At 47.0% G+C, this 17,324-nt stretch overlaps 1 protein-coding gene across 2 annotated transcripts in view; it reads right to left on the bottom strand.

Annotated features, from left to right (window-relative positions):
- Positions 1-2,197: 2,197 nt before the first annotated feature.
- Positions 2,198-17,324, bottom strand: part of Ahcy (adenosylhomocysteinase) — an 18,935-nt gene continuing 3,808 nt past the window's right edge. The window contains exons 2-10 of one of the 2 annotated variants that reach the window (XM_048811097.1): positions 15,087-15,277; positions 13,694-13,769; positions 12,067-12,216; positions 10,939-11,051; positions 10,129-10,336; positions 9,961-10,048; positions 9,744-9,861; positions 7,095-7,326; positions 2,198-2,208 (exon numbers count right to left, since the gene is read on the bottom strand). In XM_048811097.1, the coding sequence (XP_048667054.1) occupies positions 2,207-2,208; positions 7,095-7,326; positions 9,744-9,861; positions 9,961-10,048; positions 10,129-10,336; positions 10,939-11,051; positions 12,067-12,216; positions 13,694-13,769; positions 15,087-15,277 (1,178 nt within the window). In that variant the 3' untranslated portion in view covers positions 2,198-2,206. Of the gene's footprint in view, positions 2,209-3,146; positions 4,024-7,094; positions 7,327-9,743; positions 9,862-9,960; positions 10,049-10,128; positions 10,337-10,938; positions 11,052-12,066; positions 12,217-13,693; positions 13,770-15,086; positions 15,278-17,324 lie in introns of those variants that run through there. The other variant, XM_015481543.2, reaches the window with a different exon arrangement.

Genomic DNA, 17,324 nt, shown 5'->3' with positions numbered 1-17,324 from the left:
TGGGTTCAATCTCTAGTACTGAAAAATAAAAACATAAATTAGAGCCAGGTGCGGTGACTCAGGAGGTAGGAAGATTGCACATTGAGGTGACTCAGCAAATTAGCAAGGCACTAAGCAATTTAGTGAGAACCTGTCCCAAAATATAAAAGGAGCTGGCAATGAGGCTCAGTGGTTAAGTTCAATCTCAAGCACAAAAAAATAAAAATACCTCTTCACATAAATATTATCATTTGAACACCAAAATAACCATCTGACGTAGATTTTTTTTTCTTTTTATATCAGGGACTGAATCCAGGGTGGTGCTTAACCACTAAGCCACATCTCCAGCCCTTTTAATTTTTTTACTTTGAGACAGTCTCACTAAGTTGCTTCAGGCCTCACTAACTTGCTGAGGCTGGCTTTGAACTTGCAATCCTCCTGCCTCAGCCTCCAGAGCTGCTGGGATTACAGGCATACACCACTGCACCTAACCAAGGTAGATATTTCTATTCCTATATCAAATAACATGATATATCAACAGCAGGCCCAGGTATTCTCCTTCCAAATCTCAACTCACTGCTCCATAAACCCCTAGGCTTCATCTACCCTTCTCCCTTTCCTGGAAAAAAATACAAGAGCCAGTCCAGATACCAGATACTGCAGAACTTTCCTTCCCCATGAAGAAGTTTTTTTTTTTTTTTTCTTTCCAGTGCTGGGGATCAAACCCAGGACCTTGCATGTGTTAGGCAAGTGCTCTACCACTGACATCAAGAATGGGGGTGGGGGGCTGGAGATATATCTCAGTTGGTAGGGTGTTTGCCTTGCACCCTGGGTTCAAACACCAGCACCCCACCCACCCACAAAGAAAGGGGGTGGGGGAGCAGGAGACACATCATCATCTTTCATTATGGGTACATGGTCAGTGTCACACATGTGACAAATTAGCAGACCTGAGATCAGAGGTACATCTGAGACCAGATGTGAAAGGAGAGTTTAAAAAAAAAGGAATGTTCTGAGAACTGGCAAGACATCTCCAAAGAGTAAAGCAAAGCAACAAAATAACAGAAACCAGAACACCCGAGGGATCAGAGGTAGGGGATTGCATGGAAAGAAACATCTGGAAACATCCACCTGTGTCCCTGTGTCTGGGTGGAAACAGACTTACACAGGGAAGGGGTCCTTACGAAGGAGCTGCTCAGCAGCTGTGCAGTGTAACCTCTCCAGCTCAGATGAACAGCAGTCTCCTTCTTTCTAAGACATCATGCCAGGTGAGGCTTTAACAGCCCTCTCGGCTGCCAGTCTTGCCCTTAGGGACAGTTTCGGAGTGACTGATCCTAGTGATGGGGAGTCTCAAACCAGATTCTTTTTCTCCTAAACCTGGGCCTATGGGTGTGGAAAGGATTTGGATTTTGGTCTGAGTCCCACCAGTACAGCTCATCCTTAAGGCTCCTCTTAGACCCTCAGTTTCCTGTTACATACCACAGGGATTCAAGTCTTGACAAAGATCTCCTAATGAATAAGATCATACCTAAAAAGTGTTTACTCAACACAAAGCTTGACACACAAAGGGTGTGCAAGAAGTAGCAGCAGGTCAAAACAGGTAACTGATCTGTTTTGACCATTGGCATCTTGATCAGCTGGTAAATATGTCCCTGGCAACTGGTAATAGTTGAATTATCAAAGTTCATAATTTTCAGCAATCATATCACATATGCATGCAACTTACACAACTTCAACTATGCACACTCAGGAAAAACAGGTGAGGATCATCCCCTGATGAGTACCTAAGCCTGAATGAGTTCAGCCCCTCATGCCTGACTATAGGCCATGGAGTATGACGCAGGCTCACCAGGCATGGTGGCACACACTTATAATCCCAGTTACTACTTGGGAAGCTGAGGCAGGAGGATCAAGGTCAGCCTTAGGAACTTAGCAAGACCCTATCTCAAGATGAAAAGGGCTGGCGATATAGCACAGTGGTAAAGCACCCGAGTCTAATTCCCAGTACTGCAAAAACTAAACAGAACAAACAGCAAACAAGACCCTTCTTGGCACTCAGATGCATTTTCCTCAAACAGAAGAGGTAGTTTCAATGCCAAATACAGACAAGGGAGTGTCAAGCACAGGGTGTGCACTTACAGTTGGAAAGCTTAATTGGCAAACAGCCTTAACCTCTGGTACCTCACAGTCCCTTGTTTATTCAGCTCTCAAGTCTGTAACTCTTGCCCTCTTTAATATCCCCTCACTCACTTGTTCTGTCACTTGGAATGCCCTTGACTTCAATTTCTGCTAAAATCTTCAAGTTCTTTCAAAATCTACTCAAGCTTCCCTGATGCCTTTCTCCTACTGCTGCCAGGCACTGAACTCTGAAGCTGGGCAGAAAGGGGAAATGCCAAGAGATAGCAAAGCCATTTACGTCCATGCTTTCTCTCTAGCTTTGATATCCCAGCAGCCAGGTCACTCAAACATACATCTCCCATCAGGCCTTCCATTCAGTGGCTGGCCCTTTGAACAGTCTGGTTACCCTCCCTAGATATGTTCTTTCTTCTATTTGATTTCCAAGAACCCATAAGTGCTCATTTAGGCAAACAGGAGGAACCCAATTCCCCACACACCTTCCTGTGATTCAAATCATGATGAGGTCTTTGGTGGGGGAGGGTTTTAGGAAAGCCACCCCCGAGTCACCATTCTCATCTACAAAATTAGCTAAAAATATTACTAAGATTGTTGTGCCCCTGGCACACTAGTGTCAATAAGTAATAGCCCCCTCATGGTACACTGGATCAATCCAAAGAAAAGTGGAAATGGGGAAGAAAAAAATACAAACAGGAGCGCGCACGCACACACACATACACACAGGAAAATGCAAACAGTGATTACAATTATAAATGGGTTAAATTCTCCAATTAAATGACAGTCTCAGATTTGGTTACAGAAACAGATTATTTATAAGACACATCTGAAAAGAGAGTTCCCTGGGGGGTGGGGGGGAGGGAGGGAGAAGAGTCCCCTCTTTACCAATCCTTTGAAGTCTAAGAACCTGCCTGCAGCCCTTACCATCCCACAGAGTCAAACCCTGGTCTTCTCAATCTTCACCAGTACATGACAATAACCTCTACTTCAAGGCCTACAGTACTGGCAGTAGATTATATGATAAAGGCTCAAAATCCTTTTAGGCACCAAAATTTTATTTACCCACCTTCCTGCTTTCTTTTAACATTCGAAACAATATATAAACATCATAAACCAAAATTAATCTTTTTAACCCAGGGTTGTGGTAGGAACTATCATGTTACAAAGTGGTGGCAGATTTACGCCTATTTGTGTTTTTCTGGCCTCTCTCAATCTCTGGCTGTGATTTCTCTTGTCCTTTCTTGGCTGTCTTTTAACAGTCTATTCTAACCCCTGTGAAATAGGGGTTCTGAGGTTTGAGAAGACCCACCATGAAGTAAATGAAGCTCTCGGGAAGATTCAAACTCCACAGTTCTTCTTTGTCCTTTGATATGGCTCCTTTTTATCTGTCATAGGCTGAAAAACCAGTGAACTGGTAAACGAAGCACAGAGATCTTAGTTCACAGACCAGGTGAGGCCTGTATAAAGTGCATGGGCTTTGTGACCACCACTACCAACTTCCCCTCTAAGAAAGCACTGACTAATGAGCAGTACCACAACCCCTAAGCTCAAGGTTCCCTGTGGATATCTCCCCTGTATCTGCATCTTGACCAGGGTCTCTCAATTCCCCTTGGCACAGTTGGAACAATGAGGGATGCAGCACAGGCCAAAGACTGAGTGCCCAGCCCCAGTGAATTGATGGGGGACATTGACAAAGTAATTGCAAAGATGGTGCCATTTGTCTTGGAGAAGTGGGGCCTGGACAGGGATAGCAGCTGGAAGGTGACAGGCAGTCCTGGCTCAGTAGCGGTAGTGATCAGGCTTGAAGGGGCCATCACGGGACATGCCCAGGTACTGGGCCTGCTTTTCAGTCAGCTTGGTCAGTTTCACATTAAGTTTGCTCAGGTGGGCTTCGGCCACTGCTTCATCCAGCTAGGGAAAAACAAAGAAAAACCTGGAATTAGTGCCATGTTCAGGGACCCTGCACTTGTATCCAGCTACCAAGAAAGGCAGAAACTGTTCAGTTGGGGTATCTGCCAACTGAACACATTATACCTCATTCTATTCTCACAGCCAGCCTCAGTGGGTGTGTTGTTTTGGCTGCACATCTCCCCACCAAGTAGTCCCAGTGGGACCACTGATTATATCTCCTTCCTCATCTTCCACCAATTTAAGCAGCTAACTACAATGCTTCTCTGGAATTTGTCGTCAGTCCAGGACATATTTTCCATGACAGATAGTCAGGGGATTCTGTTTACACTAAGATTCCTAAACAGAGAAGGGTAATCAATCTCAGTTCACCAGTAGCAAGTCTACTTGACAAGTGAAATGAATGTAGAGAAATCAAGAGTCAAGACACAGAGAAAAACAGAACTATGGAGCTAGAGTGTCACTCAGTGGTAGAACACATGCTCAGCATGTACAAGGCCCTGGGTTCAATTCCCAGCAACCCCCATACCCAAAACAATCAGAGATATGATGACACTGAATCTTGAATCCAGTGTGTGGATCTTAGACCCACCATACTGCCCAAACACTCCTTTTTCCTCATTAAACGGTTTCCTTTTTTGATTAAAATATATCCATATGTGCAAGACCTAGAATTCAAAACCCAGAACAACAAAAATAAATAAATGAATTAATAAACAAATAACTAAATATATTCATACATTCTTTGATACTCCTTCCTTCAAGAGGAAGAACCTGAGAGCAGAGTGCTTGCCTAGTATGCATGAGGCACTGGATTCAATTCTCAGCACCACATATAAACAAGTAAATAAAATAAAGGTCCATCAACAACTAAAAAAAAAAAATTAAAAAAAAAAAGAGGAAGAACCTAACCAGGCATGTTGATTCACACTGTAATCCCAGCTACTTGGGAGGCTGAAGCAGGAGGATGGCAAGTTTGTGGCCAGCCAGGGCAACACAATAAGACCTTGTCTCAAAAAAAAAAAAAGAAGAAGAAGAAGAAGAAGAAAGAAAGAAAGAGAGAGAGAGAAAAAAGAGATCCTAATTCTCTATCCCTTGAATGACTCAATTCAAATGAACAGAATAAAGCAGAAGTAATGAGTATGACTCTGGAGACAAGGTATAAAAAGCAATGTGACTTCCTCCTTGCTCTCCCCTGTGTCACTCACTCAGGGAAGCCAGCTGCCATCTCATGAGGACATGCAAACAGCTCTATGAAGAGACACAGGAGAGAGAAACTGAGATCTCCCATCAACAGTGATGTGAAGGCAGATTTTTCAACCCAGTCAAGTCTTCAGATGTTTGCAGCCCTGGCAGAAATCTTAATTGTAACCTCTTGAAAATGATCTTCGGTCAAAACCAGAGAGCTAAGCTGATCTCAAACTCCTACCCACAGAAGCAGAAATAAATGTTTATTGTTTTGTTTTGTGAGACAGCACCTAACTATGTTGCCCAGGTTCAAGCAATCCTGCCTTCAGCTTCCCAAGTAACTGGGACTAAAGGTGCATGCCATGCACCTAGCTAAATGTTTACTGTTTTAAGCCAGTAAGTTTTGAGGTCAAATGCTTGTAGCAATAGATAAACACCCTGATTTGAACCAATTTCTATTACTGGCTACCAAAAGGATCCTAACTAATAAAACTGCCATCCTAACCAGGCATGGTGTTGTACACCTGTAATCCCAGTGACTCGGGAGACTGAGGAAGGAGAATCACAAGTTTGAGACCAATATCAGCAAATTAGTGAGCCCCTAAGCAACTTAGTGAGACCCTGAATCAAAATAAAAAATAAAAAGAGCTGGAGATATGGCTTAGTAGTAAAGCACTCCTGGGCTCAATCCCCAGTACCAAAAACACAAAACAAAACAAAAAACCAAAACCCTGCCACCTCTTTTTACAAATGAGAACGTCAAGGTTATAAAAGATGAAATGACTCACCCAAAGTCACACAGCTAGTGAATGACAAAGCTAGGATTTGAACATTTGGGAGCCATCTGGCTCCCAAAATGTGTATTAAGCATCTGAGCTAGAGCCTCCAGGGCAGTTTTGAAGAGATGGAGCAGAAACCAAGGGGGATGGAGGCTGGAGTTATATAAGGCAAACCTCTAACTTTGACCAGTGCCAAAATGCATGAAAGGAGCCTGAAAAGAAGGTCAAGATGCTGTAGTTAAGAGAAGGGTCAATTCTGAGTGTGGCTGTCACTTTTCTCAGCTTCTAGCTCTGGGTGGGACCTCTCTCTTCCCCGAGGGCCCCAAGTCCCATCCCAAGATGGCACCACAACCTCTAATCACAGCCCAGCTCAGAAAGCTTTTACACTCCCAAGTGGTTTCACATCTACTATTTCACTGGAGTCTCACAAACATCCCTAAGAAGCAGGAAGGGCAGGGTTTATACTGGTTTTTAACAGAAGAAGAAACTTAAGCCTAGAGAAAGTACTCTGAGTACCAACTAAATCATCCCTTTACTCACCCCAGCCTAGCTCAGGATGATTTCATTTTCCCAGCAACCACATCAGAAGGCAAGTGTGCCACAATGGTTAAACAGACCCTACAACAAGCCTAAGGACCTGGCAGGCTGCACACAACAGGATAACTTTAAGGTCCTTCTGGGTAAAACATTTGGTACAGTAGAACAGTGGCTCAGGGACATGAAGGGGAAAGAGTTGGCTGGTCCAGAGGGTACATGCTCCAGGCCAAGTAGATATTCTTCCTCAGTTGTCAGAACCAAGGGGTAGAAGGGTGGTATCAAGATCTATCACAGCCTCTCCAGCAGCCAAAGGCTGGAAGAACAAGAGCTACTCTTACTGGTTACCCAATAAGGAACCTGAGGATCAGACAGGGTAAGCCACTCTGGATGTACTATAAGGAGTCACTCCCCACAGATTCCTCTGGGCCTCAGTGGGCCTGTTTCCTCTTTTGTCACATGGGGAGAATAATTTTAGCATTGTATAGAACCCTGTGGGGACCTCTAAGAGGGAAGGCAGACACTTTCCTTATAAATTCTAGCAAGTTCTGTGTGGGAAGCCCAGGATCAAACACATGACCCCTGGCTTGAGATGGAGGGAAGAACTCACCTTCTTAGGCAGGAAGTGAACCCCAACAGGGTACTTGTCTGAGTGGGTCCACAGCTCAATCTGTGCCAGCACCTGGTTGGTGAAGGAGTTGCTCATCACAAAGCTAGGGTGGCCCATGGCACAACCCAGGTTGACCAGCCGGCCCTCAGCAAGCAGGATGATGCGGCGCCCATTCTTCAGCCAGTAGCGGTCCACCTGCAGGTCACCAGGGCAACAGTGAGGGCTGGTGGGGCACTGCCCAATCTACCCCTGCCTCCCACCACACCTAGCAGGGGCCTGGAATGCACCAGAACAACTTCCACACAAGGCTGGCACACACAGTGAATAACTAATAGCCAATAACCTTACAGATCTGCTATGAGAATTTAGTAAGCTGCTACCTGTATAGCACTTGGCTTTACACGAGGCACCGAGTAAATGCAGCTAATATATGCCAGATACCCTGTACTAAGTCCTTTACATGTAACTACGACACGCCCTCCTAAAACAACACTATGATTTAAGAACTACTATAATTTCCCTTTCACAAAGAAACTGAAGTTTACAAGTGCCATCTGTCAGCTTTGTCAGCCTGAGGACGTATCCCAGCTTTCAACCACCATTAGAAAGTTGAATGCAACTTAGAAAAGCTTAGTAAAGCTGAGTGCAAGGACACTCAGCTTGAGCTGCATGTTGGAATCACATTGGGAACCTTAAAAATGGGGATGCCGGGCTCTACTCCCAGATTCCAGGCCACAGGTGTGTGTGTGTGTGTATATGTGTGTCTGCCTGTCTGCAGAGGTCAAGAACTCCTGCTTCAGTGAATGAAAGAGGAGAAATTCCCAGTCTCAGTGCCCTCAATCTTCCACTTCTTCCAGGTATCTAAACACACAAAAATTTGCTTTCTCCCTCCTCATGGTACAGCAGTGGAGGTAAAGCCAGTGACCTAACTGCAACAAAATGGGTGCTGCACAATGGGGCTGTACAGAGCACAGGGGGACTGCCCACCACCCAAGGAGCTGGCTAGGAAGTGGGTCCCTTGAGCTGGAGCTTAGAGAATGGCAAGGAAAAGGGCACTCCTCTGCTCCAAACAAAAGGAGCTGGCTAAAAAGGTAACCAGAAACAGGAGTGTGGTGTAATATTCAGGGAGAAGGGTCCAAGATGGCCTGAGCGTACAGGTTCTTAAGAGATGAAGTTGGGAAGGAGGCTGACAAACTGCAGGAATTCTGAGAGTGAGGACAGAGCCCAGCTTTGGAGGAGATCTTAGAGGAGAGAGATCCATCACCCTGAAGTAAGCCTGTGATACCTTTGTAGAACATCTTTCTGGCTGCCAGGGAAGCAAGCCCTGCTGTGGCACCAGGCACTCTCAGCAGAAAGAAGGAGGCACCCTCCACCTAGCCAGGAACTGACACTGCAGGCTAGCACAGGACCTACCCAAGGAGACCTCCCACAGGCAGAGGGCCCAGGAGTAGGGTGGGGCATGTGTGTGTGGTATGTCCATGGAGGCTTGCCTGCCCCCCAGAGGCTCTAGGCTCCTGGCTGGTCCCATGGTGTGGCTCTGACTGGGCAGTCTTAGGGCTTTGGTCAACTCTGTGTCTACACGTTCTGTACAACATCTCAAAGATGAGGCACTAACTCAAAGAACCCCACAAGCAGGCTTTCTCCTCTTAAAACTTAAAAAAAAAAAAAAATTTTTTTTTAAATGATCTCCAGGTGTGGTGGGGCAGGCCTGTAATCTCAGCAACTTGGGAGGCTGAGGCAGGAGGATCACAAATTCCAGGCCATGCTCAGCAATTTTGTGAGGCCCTCAGCAATTTAGAGACCCTGTATCAAAATAAAAAACAAAAAGGGCTAGGGATATAGCTCAGTGGTAAAGAGTCCCTGGGTTTAACCTCTGGTACAAAAAAAAAAAAAGATCAACAACTTGTATATACTCAAGGATTAATTACTAGGAGAGATAGCTCAGAGTTTGCTTAAGGGAAGGGAGTATGGCTCAGTGGCAGAGTGTGTGCTTATCACACACAAGGCCCTAGGTCCAATCCCATATACACACATAAATATAAGCCAAATAATATTTCACACACCCCAAAGGAATTCATCTCTCGATGGCCCACTGCAAACCTGTCCTTTGACCAGTAAGCAGCCCACTTTTCACACAGTTGTTCCAGCCAGACTTCAGTCCATCATCCCCAACACTCTCCAAGAGTAAGCAGCCCACTTTTCACACAGCTGTTCCAGCCAGAAACCCAGCATCCTTTTCAAATTCTTCCCCTTGTCTGACTCCAGTCCGTCATCCCCAACACTCTCCTAGAGTGCTGGTTGCCAACACCTCTGCAGGGTTTTGAGAGCACCCTCTCAAAGCCTCCCCTGCCCCCATGCCAGTTTCCATGCTCCACACAGTAGCAGCATGAGTACAGCAACCTCATGATGTACACAGTTCACCTACCTAATATGGTTAGGGATTCTGGCTGCCTTCAGGATCAAATCTGCCATCTCAGTACTAGCTCTGAAACCAGGCTCTTTCCCACACCCCTGCTGGCAACAGCCTCCTAATCTGCTCTTCCTGGGGGGCAGCCCAAAGCAGGTGGGCTCAGTCCTCCACTGCAGGTGCCGGCAGAGCTAGGGCCTCTCACCTGGGGCTTGATGTTCACCTTCTCCACAGCATTCTCATTGAGCCACTTCACATCAATTTCCACATCAAAGTGCCCAATGTTACACACGATGGCATCATCCTTCATCTGCTCAAAGTGCCTGTCAGGGAGCCCAAGCCCACAGGAGACCATCAGAGACAAAGAGCAGTCACAAGTCTACACCCCTCCTTTGCTCCCCAGGATGCCCACTGGCACCTACCGGCCCAAGATGATGTCCACACAGCCTGTGGTAGTGACAAAGACGTTGCCCTCCTTGCAAGCCTCGTCCATGGTAGTCACCTCATACCCTGTGGAGACAGTAGCCATGGGTTATCCAGGAGGAGCTTGTCTCTCCCCTGGCCCCAGTGTCGACCCCACCTTATCATACCTTCCATGGCAGCCTGTAGCGCATTGATAGGGTCAATCTCGGTAATGATGACACGAGCCCCAAAGCCCCTCAGGGCCTGGGCACAGCCCTTGCCCACGTCACCATAGCCGGCTACTACTGCCACCTTGCCCGCAATCATCACATCTGTGGCCCGTTTGATGCCATCTATGAGGGACTCCCGGCAGCCATAGAGGTTGTCAAATTTACTCTGAAAAGAGAGAGGACAGGGATGATGGGGACAAACAAGGTCTTGGGGCTAGGCTTCAGAATTGTTCCATAGGGCCCCAAGCCTCAGGCCCACTCAGCAACTCGGCCTGGCTGAACCCCTCTGGGACTCCCCCCGACCATCCAATGCCCAACATGCCCCTCACCCTAATCAGCTCCAAGACCTTCTCCCTAGTCTTTCCTGCTGGTCCAGAAGCCTTCTAGGCATCAGTCACTAGGAGAGACTGCTGGATCAAAGAACTGGGTTAATTTTAAAGCTCGTGACAGCCAAAGACAATGCTCTTGAAACCCAGGTCTGAGGCCCACTGTGCAGTTTTTTCCTTCTTTAATGTACTTGTTACCCTTGGTCTATACCCCTTTTCCCCTCAGATGATGGCTTCATGTCCCTGGTCTGCAGCCTTCCTGGGTAGGCTTCTTTAGGAAGATGATAACATGGGTCTGAAAATCCCTCAGGGTCTGGGAACAGCCCTTGCCCATGTCTCTATAGCCTGCTACCACTGCGCACAATCATCACATCTGTGGCTCACTTGATGCCATCTGTGAAGGACTCTCTAAGCTGGAGCTGGCACTGCCCCAAGGACTCACCTTGGTAACAGAGTCATTGACATTGATGGCCGGAACCTTCAGTATCCCATTGGCCATCATCTTATATAGATTGTGGACCCCAGTTGTGGTCTCCTCAGAGATGCCTCGGATGCCTGAACAAAAGGGAAAGAATGTCAGAGACCAGCTCTGATTCACCTAAATTCCCCATCTTTATCCCATAATGCCATTCGTCTTTCAGGGTTCCCAGCTCCGTGACTGACAGTACAGTCCACCCAATCACCCAGGCCAACATAAGGGAGGAGCCACGAGATGCCCTCCTACAAGGAATCCATCACCAGGCCAGATGATTCCACCTCCCAGCCTCTCCCAACCTCTCCATTCTCACTGCTATTATCACTTTTTCTTCTTCTGGTTTTATTTATTTATTTTTGGTACCAGGGATTAAACCCAGGAGTGCTTAACCACTGAGCCACATCCCCATCCCTTAAGTTGCTGAAGATCTCGCTAATTTGTTGAGGCTGGCTTTGATTTTGACAATCCTCCTGCCTCAATCTCCCAGGTCACTAGGATTACACGCATGTGCCACCACACCCAAATGATTATGGCTGCCATAATTTCTCACCTAGTCTTTCTGCCACAGTTCATCCTCCATAAAGCAGTTGTAGCCACTTTTTTCATGTATATTTTAACAGAAATCTCAAAACCCTCCAATTATTTCCTTTTCCCTCAGGTCTAAGCCAAACTTTCTTATAGCATTTTTAGGTCACACCTGGCCTTCAACTAAAGCTCCACATCGTGGAATATTCCCTAAGGAAGGCTCCCTCCATCCATTGCAGCCATGCTAGCTTCCTATTTACTTAATAGTCATTCCTTTCCTGCCTCAGGGCCTTTGCACTCTCCATATACCACTCCCCAGATACTCTCCTCCCCACCCTGCTTTTAACAAAGCTGGCTCCTTTCCAGCTATTCTCAGTCTTGGCATTATGCCAGCCCTTGGGCTATCAACTCAGCCAGCAACCTCAGCCACCCAGCCCTGAGTCGGCAGAAATCCCAGAGGCCGGGCCCCAGCCTGTCTGCCTGCAAGAGTCTCATGTCCTCCTGTCTTCCACAGAATCTGGGCATTTTTCCAGGCCTCGGGCACCCAGCCCACCCCCTGGCCCTGCTCACCTGACAGAAGCTGTGGGTACTTTGTGTGGATGAGGTTAGTAAGGTCTCCACCGTCGTCCAGAATCATATTGAGGGGCCCATCCTTGAAGTACAGTGTCTGCTCGATGCACCACAGGTACTCTTCGTCTGTTTCACCCTTCCAGGCATACACTGGAGGGTGAGTGGCACATCAGGGCCTGACCTTCCCCATCGGCACCTCTGCTCAAGGGAATTGCCCAGGCAGGCCAATGCTACCTCCTTCCTAATTTCCATGCCCAGCCACTTCCAGCCCTGAGAACCCAGCAGGGGTACAAACACAACTTGGAACCAGAGAGATCTAAGTTCAAATCCTAGCTCTGCCGCTTACCAGCTATATAACCTTGAGCTAATCACCTCACTTCTCTGAGCTTCAGTTTCTTCCTCTGTATATGGGGCTCACAACAGTACAGATTAAATGAGACAGAGGCCAAGTATAGCCCCACAGGTACAAGTATGTGGAAATTGTTCCTTTCTCATCCCCTTCTGCCTAAGCCCCAAGGACTGGGGTATCAACCCACACAGACCAGAGCTCCCACCCATAGTGAGACCTCCTACTCAGTGGAAACCACATGGCTGGATCCAGACATTGTTCTGTTCTGAAAGGTCTTAAGGGCACAGCAGCCTCTGTGGTGGGTAGTCTCAGGCAATGTCTGGCCAAAAAATTACTAATAGCAGCTACTACAAAGGAAGCACTTTCTCTGTGCCAGACATTACTCTATCGCTTTATACTGCATCTCATTTTTCCTTATAGAAGCCCTGCGGGGCAGGCGTTACCACTGTCACCACTTACACCCAGAGAGAGCCTAAGATGTACCTGTATCATGTAGCATGGTATCCCAGAGAGGCACAGAACCCAGAGCTATTGAGGGCCAGCTGTGCTCCTCCCATCATATGGAGTAACAAGGACATAGGTGTGGGGTTCCCAGGAAATTACTGTGAGCAAAGGACATAGGCCAAGCAGGGCCGGCTGCCTTTCCCCACAAGTAGAGAATATAATGGTCTTGAAAATAAGGCCTTTCATGGGGTCATGGAACCCAGCCAAGGCTGAGGCCTGTGGGACATGCCCATTTAATCCCAGTCAGTCTATGAAGAAGCCCTCTTCATCTCATCTGTGGCTAATCAGAAGGAATCTTGAATGTCCTACTTAATCACCATCAGATCTAACTACTCCCTCCTCTTAGTGCAGACATGTGCCCTTCTCCAGCAGTTCATGAGAAAGTCCTTCTTCTTTAGTCCTGGTCCTTCCTAGCCCCTTACACTACCATATCTCTGCAGTGGACCTCTGGGCTCTTTTTCTGCCCTCTCCCTCCCCAGTTCTTTGGAAACAAATCCACATCCTTCCTTTAAGGAACTTCTCTTCCTCTATATCATGTGGCTCCCAATCATAAGATCCTGCCCATCCTAGTCACAGGCTTGAGATGGCTCAATAAGCACTTCCCCAGGATTTTAGATGATAGTAAAACAAAGCAGCTCTTTCCTATGGGTCACCAGGCTATGATCCTCTGCCCTGCTGTAAGAAGCCTGTTGCTCTAGGGGTCAATGAAGCAAACAGGGAGAAGAGGAGTCCGTTCATGCATTCCCACATGCCCCAGGAGCAAGTAGGCCTCACCTGGAATGCCAGCCTTGGCAATGGCAGCTGCTGCATGGTCCTGAGTGGAGAAGATGTTACAGCTAGACCACCGCACCTAGAAGGGTCGGCAAAACAAGGCTGTAGGTCACTGATGGTCAGAAGCACCAGGGTCATGGGCAGGGAGAAGGAAAAGCCCTGGTTCTAGGTGTGAGAGGCTGGGGACCACAGTCCAGCCAGTGCCACAACCACACACTGGGTGAGTGGATGGGAGCCATAGCAGTGACAAGATGCAGCTCTGATAGAAGGGAAAGGGCTGAAGCAAAGAGACAAGTAAAGAGGCTACTGAAGAAAAGTCCATAGGAAACACAGTGGGAACCCTGGAGGTGATGAGCTGTCATGTGTCCAGGTTTCCTGAACTGAGAGAATCTGGAAGGCTGGTGTTGTCACTTACTGACATGGGGAAGACTCCGGGAAGAGCAGAAGGCTAAAAATCGAGTTTGTTCAAAAATGTTTAATTTGAGATATGTACCTGATTTCCAAGTGGAAAAGACACATTAGAACCAGAAGGTATAAGACTGGAATTCCAGAAGTTCAGCCTAAATACAGGTATTTGGGTGTCATCACCATACAGACAGTATTTAAAGTCATAAAATCCGACCACCAAGACTAAATGTGGCCCAGGATGGTGACGCACACCTGTAATCCCAGCAGCTCAGGAGGCTGAGGCAGGAGGATCGCGAGTTCAAAGTCAGCCTCAGGAACTCAGTGAGACCTTGTCTCTATATAAATTATAAAAAGAGCCAGGGGTGTGACTCAGTGGTTGAATACCCCTGGGTTAAATCCCTGGTACCAAAAAAAAAAAAAAAAAAAAGGAAGAAAGAGACTGAATGTGAAGAAAAAAGAAGAGGGCTAAGGACTGAGCCCTGGAGTACTCTGTTGGTTTTGGCTGCCTGGCACTGCCCTGCTCACCTTTGGAAACCACCTTGCTTCACGACTCACTGAGATCTTGAATAAACTGTCAATTATTGGTACACATGACCCAGACTGAATCAATCAGAGCACTCCAATCTTCTGGAAAGCATGATTGGTCCAGGGCAGGCACATGACCATAGCAGGGACAATGAAAGGCAGTCCTTAGAATACTAAATAGGGCTTTGAGGTTGAGTTTTTCCTACTAGAGCTCAAAGCCAGGAAGGTGTGTTGAGCTCGGTCAGAAGCTATCTTTCTGGTCAGAGAGAAAATCTGTAGAACATTCACGACGAGGGTGGCAGCACTGGGAAAGGGAAAACTCAAGTGATAGGGAGGAGAGACCCTGCTGGACCAGAGTTGGCCCCACACCTGGACTTCTCCCCACTCCTGTAGAGTCTTCTTCCCTGGCGGAACCCAGAGAGGGGAAGGGACTCACCCAGGGTCACACAGCAGTGGGTCTTACCTCAGCACCCAGGGCGACAAGAGTCTCAATGAGGACAGCAGTCTCTACTGTCATGTGTAGGCACCCTGCAATGCGGGCGCCCTTCAGTGGCTTGGAGGCCGAGTACATCTCCCGCATGCGCATCAGGCCAGGCATCTCATTCTCTGCAATGTCCAGGGCCTTGCGTCCCCAGGCGGCCAGGCCAATGTCCGCTGCAGGGGCAAGATGAATGGGAGTCCCATAAGCCATCTCCTCCCACCAACCACGAAGCATGAGCACAGTGTAAAGACCCGATCCACATATGGGCCCCAAACCCCTGGGCTTGACTATGTGTCACTGCATTCTCTCATTTAATAACTATGTATGCAACTGGGCAGCCTAAAGAGAAAAACAATGGTACCTGTTTAAGTGCAGCTTATCGTCTTATAGAGAACACATTTAATCAAAGAATCACCCAGGTACACCAAAGTTACAACACAGAAGTACCCCTTCAAAAAAGATCTATCACCTCCCACCACCCTTCCTTTCTACTGTCACCTCCAGGTCACTCATTCCCTAAAAATTTTAGCTCCATTTCCTCTCCACATTATGACTTTTGGTGATTCAACACTCAAATATTATCCAACATCTTGGACTTGACACAGATCCTTGAGCTCCGTGGCAACATGAAAATGCTCCCTCCCCGCTCCTGATGTTTCCACATGGAGGGAATTCATCAGTATAAATAACATTCTCTGTCCCAAGGAAGGTGGATTGGCTTGTCTGATTAATAAATATGAGAGGATGGGCTGGGATCGTGGCTCAGTGATAGACCGCTTGCCTCACATGTGTGAGGCACTAGGTTCAATTCTCAGCACTACATATAAATAAATGAATAAAATAAGGCCCATCAACCCTAAAAAAAAAAAAAAAAAACTTAAGTCAGCTAAAAAAATAAATGAATGTGAGATGAATAAACTAGGCATGCTCAGTTTGGCTCTCCCTTCTTTTGCAAGCAAGCACCTACCTGCCCACCTGCAGGAATCAGGTATTCTCAGCTCTCTTGACTGTGACTGGTGGGTAAGCAGGGTTCAGTTAGCAGGATCATTTGGCTTTTACACTAAGCTACACCTCTGGCTTTGATGTTATCAGTAATAAATAGTTTATTTTGGTCTTTAGCTGACACCTCAAATGTCTCAAATTTTGCCAATTCTCAAGCAGGAAAGGATACTATTATAAGTTCTGTCGCTGTCTCATTGCTTAGGGCCTCACCAAGATGCTAAGGCTGGCCTTGAACTTGCAATCCTCCTGTCTCAGCCTCCCAAGTTGCTGAAATTACAGGTGTGTACCCCTACCCCAGCACTTTTTCTAATTTTATTTTGAGACAGAGTCTTATTAAATTGGCCACCCAGGTTGGCCTTGAACTTGCAATCCTCTTGTCTCAGCCTCCCAAATTGCTGGGATTACAGACCTGCACCAGTGTGCCCAATTGACTCTAGAGAGCTTAATAACAAATAACGAAACTGAATCAGTCTGCGTCCTATTGAACCTTTAAACAAGAAGGGTTGCAGGTCTAGTTCAATGGTAGGCACATGCAAGACCCTGGGTTCAATCCCAGCACCAGAATAGTGTCAGAGGTGAAATACTCCACCCCCATGGAAGTCACCACTCCTGCTGCACCTTGACGAGATCCCACTTCCTACCACTCCCCTTGCCCACCCGCCCTGGGAGGACAGACACTGAGGATGATAGCTCTCCCTTGGAAATCTGGATTTCAAGCAACCAACTCTGGTCATGTCCCAACTTTCCAATTCTTTCCCTCTTGCCCCAACTTCAACAAGATGGCAACCAGTCAGGTAAGAACTTCTTCCTTCCCCAGCTTAGGATTTCAATCTCCATCCCTCTGCCCTCTTTCCTCTGAGAACTCACTTGGCAAAACTCCCACCCTGGTTAAACCCAACCCTCTGCTGCACCTAAGCCAGTGACCCAGAAGGAGAATCAACCACACCAAGAGGTCTTATTCACTAAGATCATAAATCTAAAGGGACAAAGCACATTCCAGCAATCATTTAAAATTTTCCTAGTAAATTTACTTTTCTTTTCAACTTTTCCCAAACCTCCAACACCTCTCCGCATTAACTAATAACCTCATTTCACAATTCATTAAGAATTCAGGGGGCTGGGGATATAGGTCAGTTGGTAGAGTGCTTGCCTTACATGCACAAGGCCCTGGGTTCAATCCCCAGCACCACCATAAAATAAAGGTATTGTTTCCATCTA

This window comes from Marmota marmota, unplaced genomic scaffold (genome assembly GCF_001458135.2).
Source record: "Marmota marmota marmota unplaced genomic scaffold, marMar, whole genome shotgun sequence".
NCBI lineage: Eukaryota > Metazoa > Chordata > Mammalia > Rodentia > Sciuridae > Marmota > Marmota marmota.
The sequence above is the reverse complement of the archived record's forward strand: the minus strand, read 5'-3'. Positions and strand labels throughout refer to the sequence as shown.